At 42.1% G+C, this 24,819-nt stretch overlaps 1 protein-coding gene and 1 long non-coding RNA gene across 3 annotated transcripts in view; one reads left to right on the top strand and one right to left on the bottom strand.

Moving 5' to 3' along the window:
* LOC140463601 (uncharacterized) overlaps positions 1-7,367 on the bottom strand; it is a 48,189-nt gene extending 40,822 nt beyond the window's left edge. Inside the window, exon 1 of the long non-coding RNA XR_011954702.1 lies at positions 6,852-7,367. This is a non-coding gene — a long non-coding RNA (uncharacterized lncRNA). The remainder of the gene's footprint in view (positions 1-6,851) is intronic.
* Positions 7,368-7,582: 215 nt separating this feature from the next.
* The window catches only part of gtf3c2 (general transcription factor IIIC, polypeptide 2, beta), a 144,450-nt gene continuing 127,213 nt past the window's right edge, over positions 7,583-24,819 (top strand). Inside the window, exons 1-3 of one of the 2 annotated variants that reach the window (XM_072557740.1) lie at positions 7,583-7,749; positions 9,900-11,744; positions 22,025-22,379. In XM_072557740.1, the coding sequence (XP_072413841.1) occupies positions 9,967-11,744; positions 22,025-22,379 (2,133 nt within the window). In that variant the 5' untranslated portion in view covers positions 7,583-7,749; positions 9,900-9,966. The remainder of the gene's footprint in view (positions 7,750-9,899; positions 11,745-22,024; positions 22,380-24,819) is intronic. The other variant, XM_072557749.1, reaches the window with a different exon arrangement.

Below are 24,819 nucleotides of genomic sequence, written 5' to 3'. Positions count from 1 at the left end.
TCATGGAGTTAACCCATCTATGTGACTGTATCTGAGACTTTCCCCCCTTCCTATAACTGCCATCCATCACATTATCAGATCGAGTGGATCGGTTGGAGAGACCGATAGAAGTGATGAGGTAAGATTCGCATCCAACAGCATTTAGGGCAGATATAATCCACAGTAACCCTTAAACTCTCTTTAAACTCCCACATCCCACAAGAAGTACATATCACTGATCTCTCTGTTCATCCACACTACCAAGAATCTGACCATTAGCCCAGTACTCTGTATTCCTGTTGTTCCTTCTAAACCAAATCACCTCACACTTTTCCGCATTAAACTCCACTTGCCACCTAACAGCCTACACTGCAGCTTATCTATGCCCCTCTGTAATCTGCAACATCCTTCTGCATGGTCCACAACACCACCCACATTAATGTCATTCATAAATTTACTAACCCATCCTTCTACGCTCTCATCCAGGTCAATTATAAAAATGACAAACAGCAGTGGCCCCAAAACAGATCCTTGCAGTACACCACTAGTAACTGAACAGCAAGATGAACATTTCCCATCAACCACCACCCCCTGTCTTCTTTCAGCTAGCCAATTTCTGGTCCAAACCACTAAATCACCCTCAATCCCATTCCTCTGTATTTTGTGCAATAGCCTACTGTGGGGAATCTTATCAAATGCCTTACTGAAATCCATATACACCACATCAACCGCTTAACCCTCATCCACCTGTTTGGTCACCATCTCAAAGAACTCAATAAGGTTTATGAGGCATGATCTACCTTTCACATAGCTGTGTTGATTATCCCTAATCAACTTAGAACTTAAATCATTACGGAACAGTACAGACCCTTTAGCACTCTATGTTGTGCAAACCTGTGAAACCAACCTAAGGCCCTTCTAGCCTGCACTGTTCCATTCTTATCCATATCTAGATTGGAGTGGTGCTGGAAAAGCACAGCAGGTCAGGCAGCATTCAAGGAGCAGGAAAATCGACGTTTCAGGCAAAAGCCCTTCATCAGGGTTTTGCCCAAAACGTCAATTTTCCCTCTCCTTGGATGCTGCCTGACCTGCTGTGCTTTTCCAAGACATCTCTAATCTAGACTGTGATATCCAGCATCTGTGGTCCTCACTTTTGCCATTCTTATACATATGCCTATCCAATGACCATTTAAGTGCCCTTAACATTGGCAAGTCTACTACTGTTGCAGGCAGTGCGCTATACACACCTACTACTCTGAGTTAAGACACTACCTCTGACATCTGTATCTATCACCTCTCAATTTAAAGCTATATCATCTCATGTGAGCCATCGCCATCTAAAGAAAAAGGCTCTCACTGTCCACCCTATCTAACCTGATTGTCTTATATGTTTAAATGAAGTCACCTCTCAACCTCCTCTCAAACGAAAACAGTCTCAAGTCCTTCAGCCTTTCCTCTTAAGACCTTCCTTCCATACCAGGCAACATCCTAGTGAATCTCCTCTGAACCTTTTCCAAAGTTTCCACATCTTTCCTATAACGTGGTGAATAGAATTGTACGCAATACTCCAAGCGTGGCCGCACCAGAGTTTTATACTGCTGCAGCATGACCTCATGGTTCGGAAACTCGGTCCCTCTACCAATAAGAACTAACACACCATATGCCTGCTTAACAACCCCATTAACCTGGGTGGCAACCTTCAAGGATCTATGTATCTGGACACCAAGGTCTCTCTGCTCACCTACACTACCAAGAATCTTACCATTAGCCCAGTACTCTGCATTCATGTTACTCCTTCCAAAGTGAATCACTTCACACTTCTCTGCATTAAACTCCATTTGCCACCTGTCAGCCCAGCTCTGCAGCTTATCAATGTCCCTCTATAACTATCACCATCCTTCCTCACTATCCACAACTCTACAAACTTTAGTGTTATCTGGAAATTTACTAACCCATCCTTCTATGCCCTCATCCAGGTCATTTATAAAAATGATAAACAGCAGTGCACCTCAAACAGATCCTTGTAGTACACCACTCATAGCTGCACTTCAGGATGAATACTTCCCATCAACCACCACCCTATCTTCTTTCAGCTAACCAATTTTCTGATCCTTTCAGAAATTATTCCCTTCTGAACATATTCCTTTGTAGGTGATAAACCTATCCCTTACAACATTTTCCAATGCATGAACAAGGGAACATTTGTTATTCTCCAGTCTTCTGGCACGACTCCTGTACACAATGATGACAGCCAAAGAGTCTGTATTCTCCTCCCTGGCTTCCCAGAGAATCCTAGGATAAATCCCATTCAGCCCAGAGGACTTATCTATTTTCACACTTTCCAGAATTGCTAACACCTTCTTGTGAACCTCCATCCCGTCGAATACCCTGTATCTTGGTATTATCCTCAACAACATTGTCTCTTTGTGTCAATACCAATGAAAATTATTTATTTAGTGCTTCTCCTATCTCCTCAGACTCCATGCACAGTTTCCCACTACTGTCCTTTACTGTTGTCATTCCTTTTTCCCTGATATACCTACGGAAAGCTTTAAGATCAAGGAAAACCCTATCTGCCAATGACTTATCATATCCCCTCCTGGCTCTTCATAGCTCTCTTTTTAGGTCTTTCCTAGCTAGCTTGTACCTCTGAAGTGCCCTAACAGCCTTCATGTCTCATCCTAATATAAGCCGCCACCTTCCTCTTGACAAGAGTTTCAACTTCTTTAGTAAACCACAGCTTCCTCACTCGCCTGCAGGTACATATGTATCAAGGACACGCAGTAGCTGTTCCTTGAATAAGCTCCATCTTTCAATTGTGCCCATCCCCTGCAATTTCCTTCCCCATCCCACGCATCCCTTTTCTTGCCTAATCGCATCATAATTGCTTTTCCCCCAGCTATAACACTTTCTGTATATATGTATCCCTTTCAATCACTAAAGTAAACATAACCACATTGTGGACACAATCACCAAAGTAGTCACCTACCTCCATATCTAACAGTACCAAATCCAATGTGGCCTCACCCCTTGTTGCACTGTTTAGATACTGTATTAGGAAGTTCTGCTGCACACAGTGGACAAAAACTTACCCATTTACATTACTCAAACTATAGTATTTCCAGTCAATATTTGAACTACCTACCCATAAAAACTACCTACTTACTCTCGCTCCTATTCAAAATTATCATTGCTATCCTTCCGTCTACATGTCTGGAACTATATGGAGGCTTGTACAAAACTCCCAACAGGGTGATTTCTTCTTTCCTCTTTCGAACCGCGGCCCATACTACCTCAGTAGATGAGTCATCAAACTCCTCTGCCACCATAATACTGTACTTGACTAACAATGCCACACTTCCCCCTCTTTTACCATCTTTGTTCTTACTGGAGCATATAATTCTTGGTACCTGCAACAACCATTCCTGTCCCTGCTGTAACAATGTCTCCGAAATGGCCGCAACATCAAAGTCCCAGGTAACAACCCATGCTGCAAATTCACTCACCTCATTCCAGATGCTCCTGGTGGTGAAGTTGACTTGTTGAGCCAAGTGGGCAAAAGTGAGGACTGCAGATGCTGGAAACCAGAGTTTAGCCTTGTTGGACCAAGTGGCCTGTTTCCACGCTGTAGGGATTATGTGATTCTATTGAATAGTCGTGCAGACTTCATCTTTCTTTCTTGTGATTTAGTCCCCAGGCTCTGGAACTTTCATTTCCAAACTGCTCAACCTTCTTACAAGGAGCAGCACGGTGGCTCACAGCGCCAGGGTCCCAGGTTCAATTCCAAACTTGGGCGCCTGTCTGTGTGGAGTTTGCACATTCTCCCCGTGGCTGTGTGGATTTCCCCCAGGGGCTCCAGTTTTGTCCCACAGTCTAAAGATGTGCAGGTTAGGTGGATTGGCCATGCTAAATTGCCCATAGTGTTAGGTGCATTAGTCAGAGGGAAATGGGTCTGGGTGGGATATTCTTCGGAGAGTCGGTGTGGACTTGTTGGGCCATAGGGCCTGTTTCCACACTGTAGGAAATCTAATCTAAATTAATTTTTTTTAAATCAAGGGTCTGGCATTCTATTCCCTCCTTAGATTGGTGTCAATTTGGTCTAATTATATTCCTGCTGTGTCTCTGGTCTTTCACTGCATTGAAGGTCTTATCAAAACCCACAACTGTTGTGACGGAGAAGGTAGATGTTAGGCTAACGGAAAAGACATCAAGCTAAGTTTCAAATGATGTGGGTGGGGGTCGGAAAGGACATGAAAGATGTGAATTTGATCAGCATCCCCCCCACACCCCCCACTTGTGCCATATTTTAATACAGCATAAATCAGTGCTTGTTGGAAGTGAAGACAAGGGAAAGTAAACATATGGATAAGACTGTCATCTGCAGTGAAGTGATTTACAACAGTCAAACTGGACTGGGAGGAGATTATATAATCAAACCCAACTCAGGGCAACCTCGAGACCCCAGTTATAGCAAGAACTGAGCTTTGTCAAAGAAAAGGCAGAGGGACAGAGCTGGCAAGGTTTGAGGGACTCAGAGAATGACAGGACTAGCCAGGCCAGGCATTTCTGAATGAGGTAAACTATTTGTCTTTACAATATACTGGGTTTTGAAGGACCATTTTCTTACAATAGTGTAAACCTGCATGCAAACACAATTCTGATGTCTTCCAGCAGATGATAAATGCTTTGAAACCTGTCTCTAGTTTTCCCAATTAAAATCTCCATAAGCTCAGGATTCCAGTACAGGTTAAACTGTCTCTGGAATGCAAACAAAGAAAAGATGGCAATAAATAGAAACACCCCACCATTTCTGGATTCCACTCAAACTGCCAAGAAACAGGGTACACTTTGGGGAATTTGTAACTTGCAGCTGTTAAAAGATGTGATTTTGTTCTTTATATATTCATTACATATTGTTGTGGCAGACATTTAACACTCAAACTTCACCTTGAGGAGATGAAACAGTATCTTCTGATGTTCATGTGGTAGAGGTACATCTGTCATGCTATAACTATGAATCTATAGATTTTGAAGATTCTGATCAGTGACAGTATATCAATACAGTTCCAAATCAGGCTGGTGGGCGATATGAATGAAATCTAGGCTTCTGCCATTCCCACGTGGCAGCTACCCCCCCCTACTCAAGTGGTGGAGGCTTTAGGTTTGACAGAAGCCGTCAGAGAGGGCCCTCGAGGCCCATTAGTGTATCTTTTCGATGTCACTGGTGAATGAGTAAATGATTTGCACTCATTCACCACCTTAAATAATGAGGTTGTTTTGCATTGGATGATGTGGAGCTTCTGGAGTGTTGAAGCTGCACCAATCCAGGCAAGTGGAAAGTTGCACTCCTGACTTGTGCCTTGTAACAAATGGTGGACAGACTTTAGGGAGTCTTGCGTTGAGATAGCCATGGTATAATTCCAAGACTTTAGTCAGTGATGTTCCACAGAACTTGGTGACGACTCAGTTATGTTGTTATCATTGATTATAGGAGGACATGCTTAGCTTCTTTTTTTGGGGAGAAGTCATTGATTGTCATTTTCTTTGGTGTATGCAGTACCTGCCATTTATCAAACCAAGCCTGAATGTCATCTATGTCTTGCTATTTGGTTTGAATTTGCTGAAGTGGACCATAATTTTTCTCATTGCCCATGTGATTCAGTTATTTTTGCACTGCAGCTACTGAAATGTGAGCTGGTTGTATTATTAATAAAATATATGGGACCTTGGTGAATGACGTGGCCAACAGTTTGTTTCCTTAACCACTAGTTAAAGACAGAGAAAATATTTCTTTCACCATGAAATAATTTCTATTTGTGATCAAAGTCAATCATTTAAAAACAAACTCGATGAGTTTTTTTTAAGACCAGCAGGACTAGCCTTCTCCAAAATAAAGGAAACTCTTAATTATTGACACATTTCAAGTCCATAAGACACAGTTGTCCATTAAAATTACAGTTCTGAAATGCCCTACTGCTCTGTCCTTTTTACTTGCAATTTTCAATGCCAATACTGGAAGTGGATCAAGTCTTAGATTTGGGTCTCATCTAACAGGTTTAAAAGTCACCTGAGAAACCTCAACCCTGCGTTGGTGCGAGGCGTCATTCTGTTGTCTCGTGGTCAAGATTGACCATTTTTCACTGACACCTGTTCTGTAAGCATCTTCTTCTCCCTGAATATTAACACTGTTAACAGTCTTCTGTAGATGAGATAAATAGACCTACATTGATATATTATGTAAATTTACAAGTTTTAGTTAATTTGTAAGTAAAAGGATGTTGGAATGAAGAGGCACAATTAGGAGGGAGGGAGTTGAAAACCAACACAGACAGCTTGGTACAGAAATTCAGATTTTTTAGGAATATCAACTAACCCCATTGTTTCATTAATCTAAACAGCCCGAGGAAAACTCAATGGGATAAAGACACTTGAAAATTATGAATTGTTGAAAATCCAATTTGCAAGTTCATATTTACTAGCCATCTTCCATATTCTTGCAATATGACCACAACACATGCCAAGAATCTATGTTAAACATGTCAAGTCTGACAGCTCCCAACTGTTCAAAACTTCACACCGCCTGCAAACTTCGCAATTATGCTCTGTACTGCGATCCACGTCAAAAGCATCCAACAAAAACTCCAAGGCTGGGTCCCGAGTGCTGAGACAGCTGCGTTAATCATTATAAACTATAGACAAAGGTGTATAGTTTATAAATCTGTGTACTTCTGTAATTCTCTTTCGACATTGTTCCTACTAATTGATGGATATATAGCCTGAGCAATGAAATTTGGCTGTTTTTATTCCTTAACTCCAGCTCTTACCCTCTGTGTCATCTCCATTAATACAGACCACAACAGTTAACTGCTTACCTTCGGTATATTTTGCAGCTGCCTAGTGATATCCTTGGCCCGACTACTTACGCAGACAACACCTCGTCGTGGATTTAGAAACTCTTATCTATTCCCTTAACTTTTAAGTAGTCCTGGGGAGTTGGCAACAGTGGTAGCTAATGTCTTATTTACAACCCTACATCCATAAATTCATTACCGTGAGACGAAACGTAGACGAAGGATTTTTTTAACGTTAGTGATTCCGTCTTGCTTATGATTAAACCTTTTCGAATATTGAAAAACTAATTGCCTTCAAATTAAATCCAAATATAATCACGAAGTTGTAGAAGCGTAGGTAAATTTTTCATGCCACCGGCTGCAGCTGGCCAAAATAAATTCCTTCCTTGAATATTCGAACAAATTTCCATTAAACGTGGTGGTTTCACTTCGTCCCGGTTGATTGCAATTTAGCAGATGCGAAACCTTCCCTGTGTTAGAATTCAAGACGGTAGCAAAATCCTCCAATTGGCATCAACAGTACAGTCACATTCCCTGTGCCCGGGCGGGGGGGGGGGGGGAAGGAGTGCGCACGCGCCTTTCGATAACATTCCAACGTTTGCCCACCGAAGTCCCGCCTACCTGTTTTTCGTATACGACAATGTGATTTCGGGAAGTCCTGTTAATTGGTCAGTCGAGGTTTCAATCAGACAGGGTTTAAGAAGCCCTTCCCCTGTACGTAGGCTCTCTGGGTATTTGTCAGTTTGAGTACTGCATGGTCTTTCCGAACGGAACGGGAGGGTTGGGAAGGGAGGTGTGGAAGGTGGATTATTGTACAGAATAACGGCGGCTCCAAGTTCCGCGTGTGCCCGCTTCTGAGCCTCATCCTTATTCTGCATTGTAGGAGCCCGCAGGCGCGGGGCGGGTGCGATGAGACAAGGTATTAAAGCTTTCGAATTCATCTGAGGCCGACAGGATCGTAATGGAGACGGGCCTGTTCTGTCATTCGCTCAATAAGTCCCTCAAACCTGTCTGACCTGTCGCCTCTGTCCCTCTGCCTTTTCTTTGAGGAAGCTGGATTCTTGATATCACTGGGGTCTCGAGGCTGCCCTGGGTCGGGTTTAATTACAGCATTTGATCTCCCAGCCCAGTTTAACTGCTGTCAGTCACTTCACTGCGGATGACAGTCTCATTCATGCGTTTACTTTCCCTTGTGTTTACTTCCAACGAGCTTATTTATGCTGCAGTAAAACGTCGCGCGAGGAGGGGGTGTGGGGGGGCAGGGGGTAGGGGGTGTGGGGGGGCAGGGGGTAGGGGGGGTGGGGGGGCGGCGAGGAGGGGGTGTGGGGGGGCAGGGGGTAGGGGGGGGTGGGGGGGCGGCGAGGAGGGGGTGTGGGGGGGCAGGGGGTAGGGGGGGTGGGGGGGCGGCGAGGAGGGGGTGTGGGGGGGCAGGGGGTAGGGGGGGTGGGGGGGCGGCGAGGAGGGGGTGTGGGGGGGCGGCGAGGAGGGGGTGTGGGGGGGCAGGGGGTAGGGGGGGTGGGGGGGCGGCGGGCAGGGGGTGTCGGGGGGCGGGGGGGGGCGGGGGGGGGTAGAGGCTGATCAAGTTTGCATCTTTTATGTCCTTTTCGACCCCGCCCGCATCATTTGAAAACTTAGCTTGATGCCTTTTTATCCATAAACCTTTTCCGTCACAACAGTTGTGGATTTAAACAAGACTTTCAACTCAGTGAAATACCAAAGACATGGCAGGAATATAATCAGATCAAATTGACACCAATCCAAGAAGGGAGATATTGGGTTAGAATACCAGACTCTTTCTTTTAGAAAAGTTGTAAGAAGGTTGAGCAGTTTGGAGGGGAAAGTTCCAGAGCCTGGGGCCTAGATCTCAAGGGGGGAAAAAAATGGAGTCTGGTCTACTATTCAGGTGAATCATAATCCCTAGTGTGGAAACAGGCCATTTGACCCAACAAGTCCACGCCAACTCTCTGAAGACTATCTCACTAGACGCATTCCCCATCCTATTACTTTACATTTCCCCTGACTAATGGACCTACCCTACATATCCCTGAACAGTATGGGTAATTTAGCATGGGATCAGGGTTCGATTCTTCCCATGTTTGCGTGAGTTTCCTCCGGGTGCTCCAGTTTCCTCCCACAATCCAAAGTGCAGGTCTGGTGAATTAGCCATGCTAAATTGCCCATAGTGTTCAGGGATATGTTGGTTCGGAGCATTAGTCAGGGTAAACGTACGTCAATAGGGTAGGGGAGTGGGACTGGGTGACTTACTATTTGGAGGATCAGTGTGGATTTGTTGGGCCAAATGGCCTTTTAAGGGTGATGCCTGAAATGTTGATTCTCCTGCTCCTTGGATGCTGCCTGACCTGCTGTGCTTTTCCAGCACCACACTCTTGACTCTAATCTCCAGCATCTGCAGTCCTTACTTTCTCCTAGTTGATTTTAACCCCACTACAAAGCCTTTTCCAATGCTGTCTACCTTGTAGAAATTCTCTCTCTTCAAGAAACGTGGAGTCTCTCTCTCAGTGCACCCTCCAGATAAATTCCCCTTCCCTGAAGCAGACTCGCTACCAGCGCCACATTCCTGATGAAGGGCTTATACCCAAAACATAAATTCTCCTGCTCCTCAGATGCTGCCTGACCTGTGCTTTTCCAGCACCACATTCTCCACTCTTTGATTATTGTGGAGTCATGAGGAAAGTTTCAGGGTGTTTGCAAACTAAATGAGTAATTTTGAAGTATGTATTTTCTGTGAAAAAAGTAGGTGCAAGATGCCCAATGACTTCCTTCGAATCCCTAAATTCTCTGCATTTTGGAACTGGTGGGCTTATGATCACTGCTGAAGTCAGTGTAGTTGAGAATAAAATGCTGATATCAGCCCTGCAATTAACTATTTGTATAGTCTTGATATCTCAAGTTCTGAGATGCAATGTGTAAACGTTTTTGGTGTTTACCTGCTTTGTTTGAACTTTAGTTTTGCAATATGAACTTGAAAATGCGAAAGGCAATGTAATGTGAAAGATGCTATGCTTCATTGCAGTGCAGAATTTGACATTTTTCATTTTGTTTTTATAGATTTTAATGAAATTGCTGAGCCTGAGTTAATCAATTGCCTGAAGTGTATAAGAAAGAAAATATATTTATGGAACCAAATCTTCAGGATACCTGTGAGGCTGATACAGAAGAAGCACAAAAAACGGCTGTGTCTGTCGAAGCTGGTCAAACCCCTGCAAGATCAACAGCCCACATAAGTAATGATGGATTGGGACCTTCAACCAGTGATTTTCACATGGGGAACCCTGCTGAGAGTGATGTATGTTTGGCAAAAGAAGCCATTTATGTATCTGGCTTCATTGAAAAAGACCATGACAGTTTAAAGTTAATTGGCAGTACTAACAAGAATTCTTCCTTTATATCTGCAGCATCCATACAAGTTTCTAAACCAGTGGTTGATGTTAAAACATCAGGGCGAGCAGCAACTAATGACAAAAGTCCACAAAAAAGCAAAAGACTGCTTGTCTCTGACCTAAAATTAACAACTGATCTTTTTACTACAGATGTGATAGCTTCTGCAGTGTCTGCAGATGAAAACCATCAAATGTTTGATACAACCCTTTTACAGCAAAGTGCTAACATTAATAAAGAGAAATCTAAATCTGCAAATCACAGTTTACAATCTGCAGAGTGTCATTCCACTGTGAGTAAGAGTAGTGTCGTATGTTCCGCAATTGCTTCAAAAGATACCAGTCTTCATCCCAACGTGCTGGTAGTTTCAGAGCAGCATACTTGTGAGGTAGAAAGCCAACAGAGAAAAAGGGGAAAAGATTCACTAATTAATCACTTAAAACATTCTGCTGCAGATGAGAATGCTGTAACTTTGAGTGAGTCTGGAATCAAGTTTTGTCTAGCTCCTGATCCATTACTTGTACAGCAAAATGCAGACAAAAGACAGCAGCTGTACAAAAAAGAACAAAATAACCTGATGGATAATCCAGGAGTGGACCTTTTTGATATATCTGTGAATGGTTGTCCTGGCGAAACAGATGCTCATCCTGTGAACATCCCTAAGAAACGAGGAAGAAAGCCTAAAATTACAGTGGTTGCAATTGCAAAAGGAATTCCCAGTCATGGCAACACTGAAAATAGTGGTGGCCCAGAAGTGGGAAATCTTGAACCAGGGCTGGTTACAAAGAAACAAGCAAGAAAACCTAAAAATACAAAAGCGCTGTCTCTTGAAGGAACAGTGTCACAAACATTAAAAGGAGATTTTGATGTTGTTGTGAGTGATGATAAATTTGAATTGGGAGCTCCTCAACCAGTCAATATCCCAAAGAAAAGAGGACGAAAACCTAAGAATGCAAAAATAACATCAATGGGAAGAGTAGTGCCGCACATGCCATCAAAGCAGATTTGTGATGATGCTAAAAATGATAGTAACAGTGAGGTGGGAATTCATGAATCAGTGAAGATCCTGACAAAACGAGGAAGAAAACCTAAGAATGCAAAAATAACATCAATTGAAAGAGCAGTGCAGCAAATGCCATCAAAGCAGATTTGTGATGATGCTATAAATAATAGTAACAATGAGATGGGAATTTGTGAACCGGTGAAGATCCTGACAAAACGAGGAAGAAGACCTAAGAATGCAAAAGTAGTGTCTGCTGAAAGAGTACTGCAGCAGACTCCAAAGGCCGGTGGTGATATTTCTGAAAACAGTGATGTCACACAGATTGATTCTCTACCACCAATGCAGATACCTAAGAAGAAAGGAAGAAAACCTAAAAATAAGATGGTGTCCCAAGAAGAGAGTACAGATACCCATGGGCTCTTGAAGCCAATCGTCCAGAGATTATTGGAAGAGAGCAGTGCTGAGAATGAACTAACAGCAAGTGGTCGACCAAAAAGGAGGGCGGCCAGAGCGTAAGGAACTAATCTTATTGGTTATGCATAGGTGCTTGAATTGTAGCTTTAGGCAAGACTCCCTAACAGGAGTGGGTTATCACACCTCCAGTCTCAACACAAAGAGACTGAGATATTAAAATCAGTGTACATTAAGCATGAAACTACTATAAAGTGTGTGATTGGTTCTATATTTATTTCTCAATGGTCTGATGAGTGAGGTGAAGTTTCCATGGTCTGAAGAAAGGTCACCGGACATGCAACATTAACTAACTTCTCTCCACAGATGCTGCCAGACCCGCTGAGCTTTTCCAGAACTTTGTTTGTTTTTCTATTGTCTAATGCATTCTCCTTGCAAAGTAATGGTTGGCAGAAACTGAGCTATGAATGGAATATGATTGAATATGGAATGGAACGTGGTCGACACGTTGATATATGAAAGATCGCTGCCATGTAGAATTAGAACATGGCTATGCTCACTGTGCACCATACAATGTGTCATGATCTGGGGCACAGTGCTGAGGGAGGAATAAGAGACGGCAAGGTTTCCACAGAGCACTCTAATTAGGAAACAAATGTTGGGAGATGTATGGAATATATAGTTTCCAAATTTGAATGATAAAGCAAATAGAGATGATAAGCTTGTCCCACTTTGCAGAATTTTCATCCCAATATAAATAAAATCATTAGAATATTGACCAGCTTTTCATGGAGCATATAATAATTTCAGAAATAATTAGTTTTATTATGAAAAATCAGTAATCTGATTCAAAACTGCAATTTTTCTATTTCTACCTTTGCACTCCTTGCCTACTATTTACATTCTCTCATTGGAAACTTACTTGTTCTGAACTTCAGTTGTAGTTTATTCTGCATTTTATTACAATCCTTCCAAAAGGAGAGAGAAAGAGACCTTGGAGTGCAGGTTCATAGCTCCTTGAAAGTGGAGTCGCAGGTGGCTAGGATAGTGAAGAAGGTGTTTGGTATGCTTTCTTTTATTGGTCAGAGTATTGAGTCCAGGAGTTGGGAGGTCATGTTGCAGCTGTACAGGACATTGGTTAGGCCACTGTTAGAATATTGCGTGCAATTCTGGTCTCCTTCCTAACGGAAAGATATTGTGAAACTTGAAAGGGTTCAGAAAAGATATACAAGGATGTTGCCAGGGTTGGAGGATTTGAGCTATAGGGAGAGGCTGAAACCGGCTGGGGCTGCTTTCCCTGGAGCATCGGAGGCTGAGGGGTAACCTTGTAGAGGTTTACAAAATTATGAGGGACATGGATAGGGTAAATATGCAAAGTTTTTTCCCTGGGGTTGAGGAGTCCAGAACTAGAGGGCATAGGTTTAGTGTGAGAGGGGAAAGATATAAAAGACCCCTATGGGCCAACTTCTTCACACAGAGGGTGGTGCGTGTATGGAATGAGCTGCCAGAGGAAGTGGTGGAGGCTGATACAATTGCAACATTTAAGAGGCATTTGGATGGGTATATGAATAGGAAGGGTTTGGAGGGATATGGGCTGGGTGCTGGCAGGTGGGACTTGATTAGGTTGGGATATCTGGTCCGGGAAAGTGAGGACTGCAGATGCTGGAGATCAGAACTGAAAATGTGTTGCTGGAAAAGCGCAGCAGGTCAGGCAGCATCCAAGGAGCAGGAGAATTGACGTTTTGGGCATGAGCCCTTCTTCAGGAATGATTCCTGAAGAAGGGCTCATGCCCGAAACATCAATTCTCCTGCTCCTTGGATGCTGCCTGACCTGCTGCGCTTTTCCAGCAACACATTTTCAGCTTGGGATATCTGGTCGACATGGACGGGTTGGACTGAAGGGTCTGTTTCCATGCTGTACATCTCTATGACTATAACTGCTGTCTCTAGAAGTATGACATTTTGATCTGTCTTTAACTTGCTCAATTGCAGGTAGAGCAGCTGACTAAAGGGAGGCTCAACAAGCTGTACAATATCCTATTGATCACCTGTTCACAATGCGTATTGGAAGCTGAGAAAACATTTCTAGTCACACTTTTCACGAGCTGAAGCTGTCCAAATGGGAATTCATAACCAATAAACTGCATTTGTAATATGGCCACTGTAATGCAGCCATTTTGCACACAGTAAGATCCCTCAAGTAGAGTGGAACCTGTAACCTATTTGTAGTGTTAATCGAGAGATGTGTATTGACCAGGCCACAGGATTGTTCTTCTTTGAGAATCAGTATGGAATTCTTATGTCCGACTGAGCGGGCAGACTTGGTTTAACTTCTAATTAGAAATATGGCATCTCAGGTGTAGCACTCTCTCCATCCAAAGTGGATTGTGAGCCTGTATTGTGTACTCAAGTCCTCAAATAGAATGTCAAGCCAGTACGTGTGAATAGACTCTAGCAAGAATGCTACCAACCAAGTCATGACTGATGACATGAGTAGCTCAAGATGAGTTGTGCTTGAGATTTTTTTTGTTCTAGTAGTGTTGAACCTTTTTCATCATGTGTTAAAAGAATCATAGAAATAAATAGGTTAACATAATTGCATCTGAAATAATAGGGCTTTAATGCATTTGACCCTTTGATTGAAAAAGTTAGAAGTATTTTTGGCAATTTTTCTATTTGAATATTTAACATGGCTGCACCCCATTTCATTCCAATTATAAAACACTAGACAGATAAATTTAATATATGTGCATTAAGAACCAATGTGATAATCTTGCTAATGACAAATTCTGTCCCTTAGATTTTCAGTTTTTTGTATATTTGGTACATGACCAGAAAATGGAAAGCTCTGTTATACAACAGATTTTGATGTTTAAAATTTATTTCTTGCTTTTCTATTAACTTACTATTCATAAACAGCCATTGTACTATTGATAATTAACGTTCCAGTAGTTGGGTTCAACATATACTGATCGTTCCAGTGACATATGTATTTCACAAAGGAGTTTTTAAAATTTTGAAATACTGCATTGGAGTGTCAACCTACATTTCATAGTCCAGAATATGGAGTAACAACTGTAATCCATCTTCTGAGTCAGTAGCAGGTGTTCTGGCAACTGACCCAAGGTTGATGCTGGTTCTTGGCACCTTTCGTGACTTCAAAACACCTCATGCATTTTATAAGCAATAACATTCCTTTTGAAGTGCAGTCACAGTAACAATGTAGAAAATCTGGCAGCCATTTGATAACACAAGCATAAATATGATAATCAGATAATTGGCAAACTGCATCCAAAATTAGCTTGCAAACAAGAAGCAAAGGATGATGGTAGAGGGATGTTTTTGGGATTGGAGGCCTGAGACTTGTACTGTACCACGTGGATCCATACTGGGATGTTTGCTGTTAGTTATGTCATTAACAATGTGAATGTGGAGGGTATAATCAGTAAGTTTGCAGATGACACAAAATTTGATGGCATTGTTGATAGTGAGAAGAATGGTCTCAGGCTGGTGAATCTGGCTGATGATGGAGTTTAGTGTCAATAATTATGAGGTGATGCATTCTGGGAAGGGGTCCTTAGGAAGTAAAGATCAACCTTGATGTACAAATACATAGATACCTCAAGATGTCAGCACAGGTAGACAGGGTGATAAAGAAGGCATAGAGGATGCTTGCCTTCATTAGCCAGACCATCGAATATCGGAGCAAGGAAGTCTTGTTACAACTTCATAAAACATTGGTTAGGTCACAGGTGGAATACTGAGTTCAGTTCTGGTTGTCGCACTGTTAGAAGTTTCATGATTGCACTGGGGAGGGTGCAGAAGAGGTTCACCAGGAAGTTGTCTGGGATGAAACATTTATGAGGATAGCCTGGGTTTGTTTTTCTTGAAGAAGAGGAAACTGAGTGACGATCTAATTGAGGTGTACAAAACAGGCATAGAATAGAATTTTTTTTTTAAGAACCCCAACAATATGGAAACAAGCTATTCAGCCCAACAAGTGTACACTGACCCTTCAAAGAGTATCCCACCCAGATCCTATTACTCTACATTTACCCCTGACTAATGCACCTAACGTACACATCCATGAACACTATGGGCAGTTAGTATGACTAACTCATCTAACCTGTGTATCTTTGAATTGAGAGAGGAAACCCACGCAGACACTGGGAGAATGTGCAAACTCCATACAGACAGTCGCCAGAGGCTGGAATCGAACCCAGGTCCCTGGCGCTGTGAGGCAGCAGTGTTCACCATTGAGCCACTGTGCTGCCCATAGAGTGAGAATCTCTTCCCCATGGCAGACATGTCTAAGATCAGAGGGCATAAGTTTTTAAAGTGAAGAGCAAATGATTTAGGAGAGATTTGACCCAGAGTGTGGTGTACATCTGGGAATTGCTGCTTGAAAGGGTGGGATAGGCAGGAGCTCTTGCAACATTAGAAGCATTTAATGATGAGCACAGTAATTTCTCCTATAGCGCAATAATTGCATTCCTGTGCAACCCTAGGCTACACAAAAATCGTGCAATACAAATAACACTAAGTGTTGGTGATACTATAGCCAACACATGTCTTAAAAGTTTGCACTTTAGAAACAGAGTCCCCTATTAGTCAGTCACGTTACAGTGAATTTGCATTATAGCAGAATGACCTGCACTTAAAACGCAAGGGCATAGTACATTGTGGACCAGGTGTAAGTAAATGGGATTACTGTAACTTTGTGTTTGTTGGTTGGCATAGATCTGGTGGGCCAAAGGGTCTGTTTCAATGCTGTAAATCCTTTATGATTCTATAATCTATTTTGTTAATGATTATTAAGAAATATTGGGTTGATATCAGGGGGAGTCTCCCATACACTGAGCATGGAACCTTATACAACTAACAGCAAAATATTATCGATGCTGGTGATCTGAACAAAAAACAAAATATAAGGGAAAAAAAATACACCAGTGGGTCTTTGCAGCATCCGTAGAGAACAAAAGTAAAATACAATGGGTGCTGGAAATATGAAATAGAAATAGAAATAAAAACAAAATGTTTGAAATCTAACATTTTCTGTTTTTATTCGTAGTACTTCATTGGAGTGTTAGCGTAAATTTCATGTGCAAGAATCTTGGATAGGTCTTTTTACTCGGTGATAGGAGTCATACCAACTGAACCAAGGTTATGCTAATTCTTAAACATAGGACAAAGTTTGGCTACAATTTATAATTCATTTTAAAAATATGTTTTACATTTTTGAGTCTTTTCTCTGTTCATTGCAGGCAAACTGCAAACCCTGAATCTCTGAATTAGTTTCTTGGTTTCGTTCAACTAGACACAGAGCCTAGTGGGGAAGACAGTAGAGCAACAATGGCAGGAGTAGTTGAGTGTAAAAGAGAGAGCCTGTGAAGTAGCCAAGAGCACCGGGAAATCAGAAGATTGGGAAGACTACAAAAACAAACAGAGGATAACAAAGAGAGAAATAAGGAAGTAGAGGATCAAGTATGAAATTAAGCTAGCCAGTAATATTAGAAATGATAATAAAAGTTTCTTTCAATACATAAACAAACGAGAGGCGAAAGTAGAAATTGGGCTGCTCCAAATTGATACAGGCAGGTTGGTGATGGAAGATAAGGAAATAGTTGAGGAACTTATTAAATACTTTGTCAGTCTTCACGTTGGAAGACATGAGTAATGTCCCAACAATTAAGGAGAGTCAAGGGGCAGAGTTGTGTATGGTAGCCATTACAAAAGAGAAAGTGCTACACAAGCTAAAAGGTCTAAAAATTGATAAATCTCCTGGCCTTGATGGGCTACCTCCTAGAGTTCTGAGGGAGGTGGCTGAAGAAATAGCTGAGGCATTGGTTGTGACCTTTCAAAAAATCACTGGAGTCCCAGATGATTGGAAAATCACTGTTGTATCCCACTTGTTCAAGAAAGGATCAAGACAAAAGATGGAAAATTATAGGCCAATTAGCCTAACCTCGGTTGAAGGTAAAATTCTAGAATCCCTGCCGTTAAGAATGAGATTTCTAAATTCTTGTAAGTGCAGGGTCGGATTAGAACAAGTCAGTAAGGGGAGGTTGTGCCTGACAAACCTGTTAGAATTCTTTGAAGAGGTAACAAGTAGCTTAGACCAGGGAAACTCAGTGGCTGCTATCTATCTCAGCTTCCAAAAGGCCTTTGTTAAGGTGCCTCCCAGGAGGCTGCTGAGCAAAGTGAGGGCCCATGGCGTTTGAGATGAGCAACTGGCATGGATTGAGGATTGGCTGTCTGGCAGAAGGATAAAAGGTTTTTTTTCGGAATGGCAGCTAGTGACAAGTGGTGTCCAGCAGGGTTCAGTATTGGGGCCGCAGCTGTTCACTCTATATCATTCTGGTGAAGTTCGCCGATGATATGAAGGTAGTTCTGAGGAGGTGGGGAGGCTGCAGAAAGATTTTGACAGTTTAGGAGAGTGGTCCGAGAAATGGCTGATGGAATTCAATGTGAGCAAATGCGAGGTCTTGCACTTTGGAAAAAAGAATACAGGTGTGGACTATTTTCTAACTGGTGAGAAAATTAATAAAGTCAAAGTACAAAGGGATTTGGGGGTGCCAGTCCAGAATTCTCTAAAGGTTGACTTGCGGGTTGAGTCTGTGGTTAAGAAAGTGAATGTAATATTGTCATTTATCTCAAGAAGGTTGGAAGAAGGTCCTGACTCAGGCGACTAACTGTGTGGAGTTTGCACGTTCTCCCCGTGTCTGCGTGGGTTTCCTCCGGGTGCTCCGGTTTTCTCCCACAGTCCAAAGATGTGCAGGTCAGGTGAATTGGCCATGCTAAATTGCCCGTAGTGTTAGGTAAGGGGTAAATGTAGGGGTATGGGTGGGTTGCACTTCGGCGGGGCGGTTTGGACTTGTTGGGCCGAAGGGCCTGTTTCCACACTGTAAGTAATCTAATCTAATCTAATCTAATCTAATCTAATAAAAGCAGCGATGTGCTACTGAGACTTTATGAAGCTCTGGTTAGGCCCCATTTTGGGCCTCACATGTCAGGAAGGACATACTGGCACTGGAGCGTGCCCAGCGGCGATTCACACGGATGATGCCTGGAATGGTAGGCCTAACATACGATGAACGGCTGAGGATCCTGGGATTGTATTCGTTAGCGTTCAGAAGGTTGAGGGGAGATCTAATAGAAACTTACAAGATAATGTATGGCTTAGAAAGGGTGGACGCTGGGAATTTGTTTCCATCAGCCGGGGATACTGGGACCAGCGGGCACAGCCTTAGAATTAGGTCAATTTAGAATGGAATTGAAGAGACATTTCTTCAGAGAGTGGTGGGCCTGTAGAATTCATTGCCAGGGAGTGCAGTGGATGCCGGGACATTAAATGTCTTCAAGGCAGAGATTGATAAATTAATCTCGCAAGGAATTGAGGGATACGGGGAGACTGCAGGTAAGTAGCATTGAAATGCTCATCAGCCAGGCAGCCATCATGGCGGAGTGGACTTGATGGGCCGAATGGCTTTCCTTCCATTCCTATGTCTTATGGTCTTATAGTTCTTGTAAAAATATGACGTGTTAGCACTTTGTTTCTTAATGCAAACTGCATTAGCTGAGGATAGCTGGAATGTTGTGGTTGCTTTTCTGCTTGAAGCTCTTATTGCTTAGCTTTTAAAGAATGGCTTTTTGGTGCAAGTCCCTGTTTTGATCTCACTTGAGCATTTTTATTCTCTTTCTTGCTTTTATCCTTTTGCGCCAAATGAGTAGGTTCATTTGTGAAGCACAGTTGAGTCTCTACCTGAAATTAAGTGAGAGTCCCGGATCGCAAACAAGAACCATTAGGTAGTGAAGAAACAGGAAGAAGGATTAGAAGTCACTTTGCAAGTTCATGAGTGTGACATGACAAAAAAAAGAGAAGAGACTAGAGGTGAAGAACTTGAAGAGGATAGGAAGCGCTATGAATGTATCATGCAGTTTTTGTAATTAGTGCTCACATGTTAATCAAGATATAAACTTGTGGGCTCTTTGAATAGCACCATATAATATTTTCTGTTGGACAGGGCTTCAGTTTAATATCTATTCTGAAAGTGTGCAGTTGAGCCTCAGGACTATTGCAAAGGTTATGAGTCATATTCTGGAATGGAGCTTGAAGCCGCACCATACTAATTGCAAAATCAGAGTTTTACTATTAAACGTAGGAGATAATTTATATTGAATTGGATAGGGTGTAGAATCAGAAGTCTAAGTCAGCAATGACAGAACAATTGCACAGGGAGCATGCAAGTTTGTTTAAATATTAAATTCAAAATGAGAGAAATTTAGTTTACTGCATACAGGAAGGAAAAATGACACTGCACAAGCTCCATGAATGGCAGCATTCTCGTCTGAGCCAGAATAGTGTGAATTCTAGCCCTACTTTGGATTGAAGTTGAAGATAGATTTTGAAAAAAAGCACTGATTTGTTTAGTACATTATCATGTACTACCGAAGCTGTTCATAGCTACTGATTTATTCTTACAGCCAATCGTTATGATGTAGTGAAGTGTGGCAATAAATCTTCTCATAGTAAAATTCTGCAAATAACTAGGATAAATGTCCAGTTATTTTGCTTCAATTGATGATCAAGTGTCAATTCCATAGTCTGTAAAGAATGCTGTGGGATTTTTTTTTAGCTTTCATCAGAACAGACAGTTTAGTCCTCACTATAACATCCCATCGGAAACCTGAAACATTTGACAATCTTGGCACTGCACTGAAATACTAAACTGGATATGAGTTGAAGTCCTAGAGTGTGCTCCACACTAACCTGACCTCAAAGTTCCTAATTAATATTAAATATGCCCAATCAAAACAGAACAGATTTCAGTAAAACCATTAGAATTATAATATCTGTAGTTGAAACAATGGAATACAAGTCATAAATTTAGTGCTTTTTACAAAGTACAGGGGACATATTTCAAGTTTTGGGAACAATTGCAGAGAATTATAAGCCAAAACCTGGTGCTAATTATGGGGAAAGACTGAAATAACTTGAGCTTTTCAGCTTAGAAAGCAACAGAGAGACTATGTTATTGATACATACTGAAAATAAATGTGCAGGAATTATCAAATTAAAAAATGATTTTTAAGTTAACCTGAAAAATAAGTCAAAAGACCACTGCGTCAAACTAGTTCACATTAATTCTATCTGTAATTTTGAAAATTACAGAGTGCTTTAGGCCTGAATTGGATTCGGAGGAGCATAGGTGAAACTGTGGCATTGCCTAAGAAACAAAAACAGAAAATTACTGGAAAGGCTCAGCAGGTCTGGCAGCATCTGTGGAGAGAAATCAAAGCTAATGTTTCAGGTCCAGCACCGTTCTTTAGAACTGTTTGCCTTAACTCTGATTTCTCTCCACAGACACCAACACATCTGTTTTTGTTGGTGATTTTTCTTTCAGTTTTTATTTTTCATTTAAGAAACACTTGTAGATTCTTTTAATCAACCTGTTCAGAAATGTTATGACACAGATTTGGAGCAGGTGGGATTTGAACTCTGGCCCAGAGGCAGGGACATTGCCTAGTAAGTATTTTCAATCAACCTGCTCAGACATATTATAGCACCTCCAGGGCAGTGAGACTTGAATTCAGACCTGGTTCCAAGGTAAGATGAAAACACTGTCTATTTAATTATAAAAATTGTTGTTATGTTGAGACATTGTATTGGATGACAGAGTTTTTCCTACCCTCCCTCCATGTCTAAATAGTAATGCTTACTTTGGCTCATCTCTCTTTCCCAACCAAGGATCTCGTAGTTTTTTTTTTGAACAAGTTATTTCATGTTATTTCATGACATCAGTGTCTTGAGTTTAACTTAAAGTACAGCATGTTATGCTGCTTAACCAATTTATTTTCTTCTGAAGTGTTTTCTTTTTTCTTTCTTGGATCACTTAATGTTGTATATTAAGATTTAGTTTCAGGTATCTGAAACTACTTGCAAAAAGCTGCACAGATGATTGACTGTTTGAGACACCTCAACTCTGCTTGATACTAGCCCGGATGACCATCACGTAGTTGAGATTAGCAACTTATGTGAAAGGATTAATTAATTCATACTATGTTGTTCAACAGTGTAGCATACTTTTGGTGCATTTTGGTGTCCTGCAATCATTTTTGTGTCTGGATATCTGTGTATTTTGTTAATTGTAATCTACTTCCTTTAAATAATTTTGAATGTTGTTTGACCTTTTCCCAAAATGATATGTTTTTTTTAAAACTTACATTATAGATATTGAACATGTGGCATAATTTGTTGGATGGGAGTAAGTGGGAGAGTTTCACTCTTGAGTGTCATGTATGATAAGTTTCAATGTGAGAAATATTATAATTTAACATCTTCATGTGTGTAGTTATTAAGTTTCATTGTCTTTTCTTTCAGTGCCTTACTTTACCTACATGAAATAGTAGAGCAAATAAAGTCACCTCCTTATAAGGTAGATGATGTGGCTGGCAATATAAATGATAGTGAGCCAGACCATTCTCTGGATCAAATGTTGTTGCAACCTCCATCTTCCCCGAAACGAAGAAAAGGAAGGAAGAGGCAGAAGATCAGTGATGTTTTTGATGACCTGTCAGATGACAAAGATTTTGTGATCTCGGATGAAATAACTGATGACGAAGAGATTGAGGATGAAGAACTTAATGAAGTTGAACCGTCTAGTGATGTTTCTGAGTCTGACCTAGATGACTTTCAAGATGGTGAAGGTCAGAAACAAAGAAGGAGTCCGATAAATGTAAGTTATTTTATATATAGTTCACCTCTGTAGTCATCTGAGTGTCAATTATGTAGTCACTTAGAATGCTGTATTCTGAGTATGGAGCAGAATTTCCAGAATTGCTTCAATTGTTTATTTTAATGATTGAAACATCAGCAATTCTTAATTGAAAATTAGTATTTATTTGTTCAGTGGTACAAGCATAGGCGCAATTTAGATTACTTGCCAAACAAAAGTGTGGGCAGCAGTTAAAATTGCCCTGCTGATCTATTGCTCACGTCCTGAGAAGACACTGCTGCTTCCATAAAATCATAAAAAATAGGAACAGGAATAGGCATTTCAGTGCCTCACGGCTGCTTCACCGTTTAATATAATCATGGCTCATCCCATCTCCTTCTCAACTCCTCTGCTGCCTGCTTTCCATAACCCTTTAACCCATTACTAATTAAAAATATGTCTACCACCTCTTAAATTTATTCCGGTATCCACTGAACTTCTAGGGTAGTAAATTCCACAGATTCACAACATTTTGAGTGTAGTAATTTCTCTTCATCTCTGTTTTAAATCTGCCATCCTTTTGACTAAAGTAATGATTGCCTTGCAAGGTGAAACATCTGCTTTACATCTACTTTGTAAATCCCCGTTAGCATTTCGTATATCTCAATTAGATCTCTTCTTATATTTCTAAACTTGAAGTGTAGGGTTAAACTGCTCAATCTCTACTCATAAGACAAGCCTTTCATCCGTGGAATTAATCTAGTGAGCCTTCTCTGAACTGTCTCCAGTACAATTACATCCTTCAATTTTAACTTGTCCTTTGAGTTGGTAGCAAGAATCCTAAACCTAGGATTAAGCAGGTTTAAATATGCAGATATGGTCTGATGACACTTCATTGGTTTTCCCTTATTATAATTTTAACTCTAATCTTAGTATGCATGATGTTGACTTTCTCACCAGCAGAGCTGAAAAATGTGTTGCTGGAAAAGCACAGCAGGTCAGGCAGCATCCAAGGAGCAGGAGAATCGACGTTTCGGGCATAAGCCCTTCTTCAGGAATGAGGAAGGTGTGCCAAGCAGGCAAAGATAAAAGGTAGGGAGGAGGGGCGTTGGGAATGCGATAGGTGGAAGGAGGTTAAGGTGAGGGTGATAGGCCGGAGAGGGGGTGGAGGCGGAGAGGTCGGGAAGAAAATTGCAGGTCAAAAAGGCGGTGCTGAGTCCGAGGGTTGGGACTGAGATAAGGTGGGGGGGGAGGGGAAATGAGGAAGCTGGAGAAATCTGCATTCATCCCTTGTGGTTGGAGGGTTCCGAGGCGGAAGATGAGGCGCTCTTCTTCCAGGTGTCGTGTTGCCATGGTCTGGCGATGGAGGAGGCCAAGGACATGCATGTCCTTGGCAGAGTGGGAGGGGGAGTTAAAGTGTTCAGCCACAGGGCGGTTGAGTTGGTTGGTGCGGGTGTCCCAGAGGTATGCTCTGAAACGTTCCACAAGTAGGCGGCCTGTCTCCTCAATGTAGAGGAGGCCACATCGAGTACAGCAGATGCAGTAAATGATGTGTGTGGATGTGCATATGAATTTGTGATGGATATGGAAGAATCCCTAGGGGCCTTGGAGGGAAGTGGGGGGGAGGTGTGGACGCAAGTTTTGCATTTCTTGTGGTTGCAGGGGAAGGTGCCGGGAGTGGAGGTTGGGTTGGTGGGGGGTGTGGACCTGACGAAGGAGTTGCGGAGGGAGTGGACTTTCCGGAACGCTGATAGGGGAGGAGAGGGAAATATATCCTTGGTGGTGGGGTCTGTTTGGAGGTGGCGGAAATAACAAAGAATGATACAATGTATCTTGAGGTTGGTGGGGTGGTAGGTGAGGACCAGTGGGGTTCTGTCCTAGTGGCGATTGGAGGGGCGGGGTTCAAGGGCGGAGGAGAGGGAAGTGGAGGAGATGCGGTGGAGAGCATCGTCAACCACATCAGAGGGGAAATTGCGGTCTTTGAAGAAGGAGGCCATCTGGGTTGTTCGGTATTGGAATTGGTCCTTCTGGGAGCAGATGGGTGGAGTTGAAGGAATTGGAAATATGGGATGGCATTTTTACAGGGGGCAGGATGGAAGGAAGCATAATCTAGGTAGCTGTGGGAGTCGGTCGGTTTATAGTAAATGTCAGTGTTGAGTTGGTCGCCCGAGATAGAAATGGTCTAGGAAGGGGAGGGAGGAGTCTGAGACGGTCCAGATAAATTTGAGGTCGAGGTGGAAGGTGTTAGTAAAGTGGACGAACTTTTCAACCTCCTCGTGGGAGCACGAGATAGCGCTGATACACTCATCGATGTAGTGGAGGAAAAGGTGGGGGGTGGTGCCAGTGTAACTGCGGAAGATGGACTGTTCCACATATCTGACAAAGAGGCAGGCATTGCTGGGTCCCATGCGGGTGCCCATGGCTACTCCTTTGGTTTGGAGGAAGTGGGAGGATTGGAAGA

The sequence above is a fragment of the Chiloscyllium punctatum genome, chromosome 3 (genome assembly GCF_047496795.1).
Source record: "Chiloscyllium punctatum isolate Juve2018m chromosome 3, sChiPun1.3, whole genome shotgun sequence".
NCBI lineage: Eukaryota > Metazoa > Chordata > Chondrichthyes > Orectolobiformes > Hemiscylliidae > Chiloscyllium > Chiloscyllium punctatum.
The sequence above is the reverse complement of the archived record's forward strand: the minus strand, read 5'-3'. Positions and strand labels throughout refer to the sequence as shown.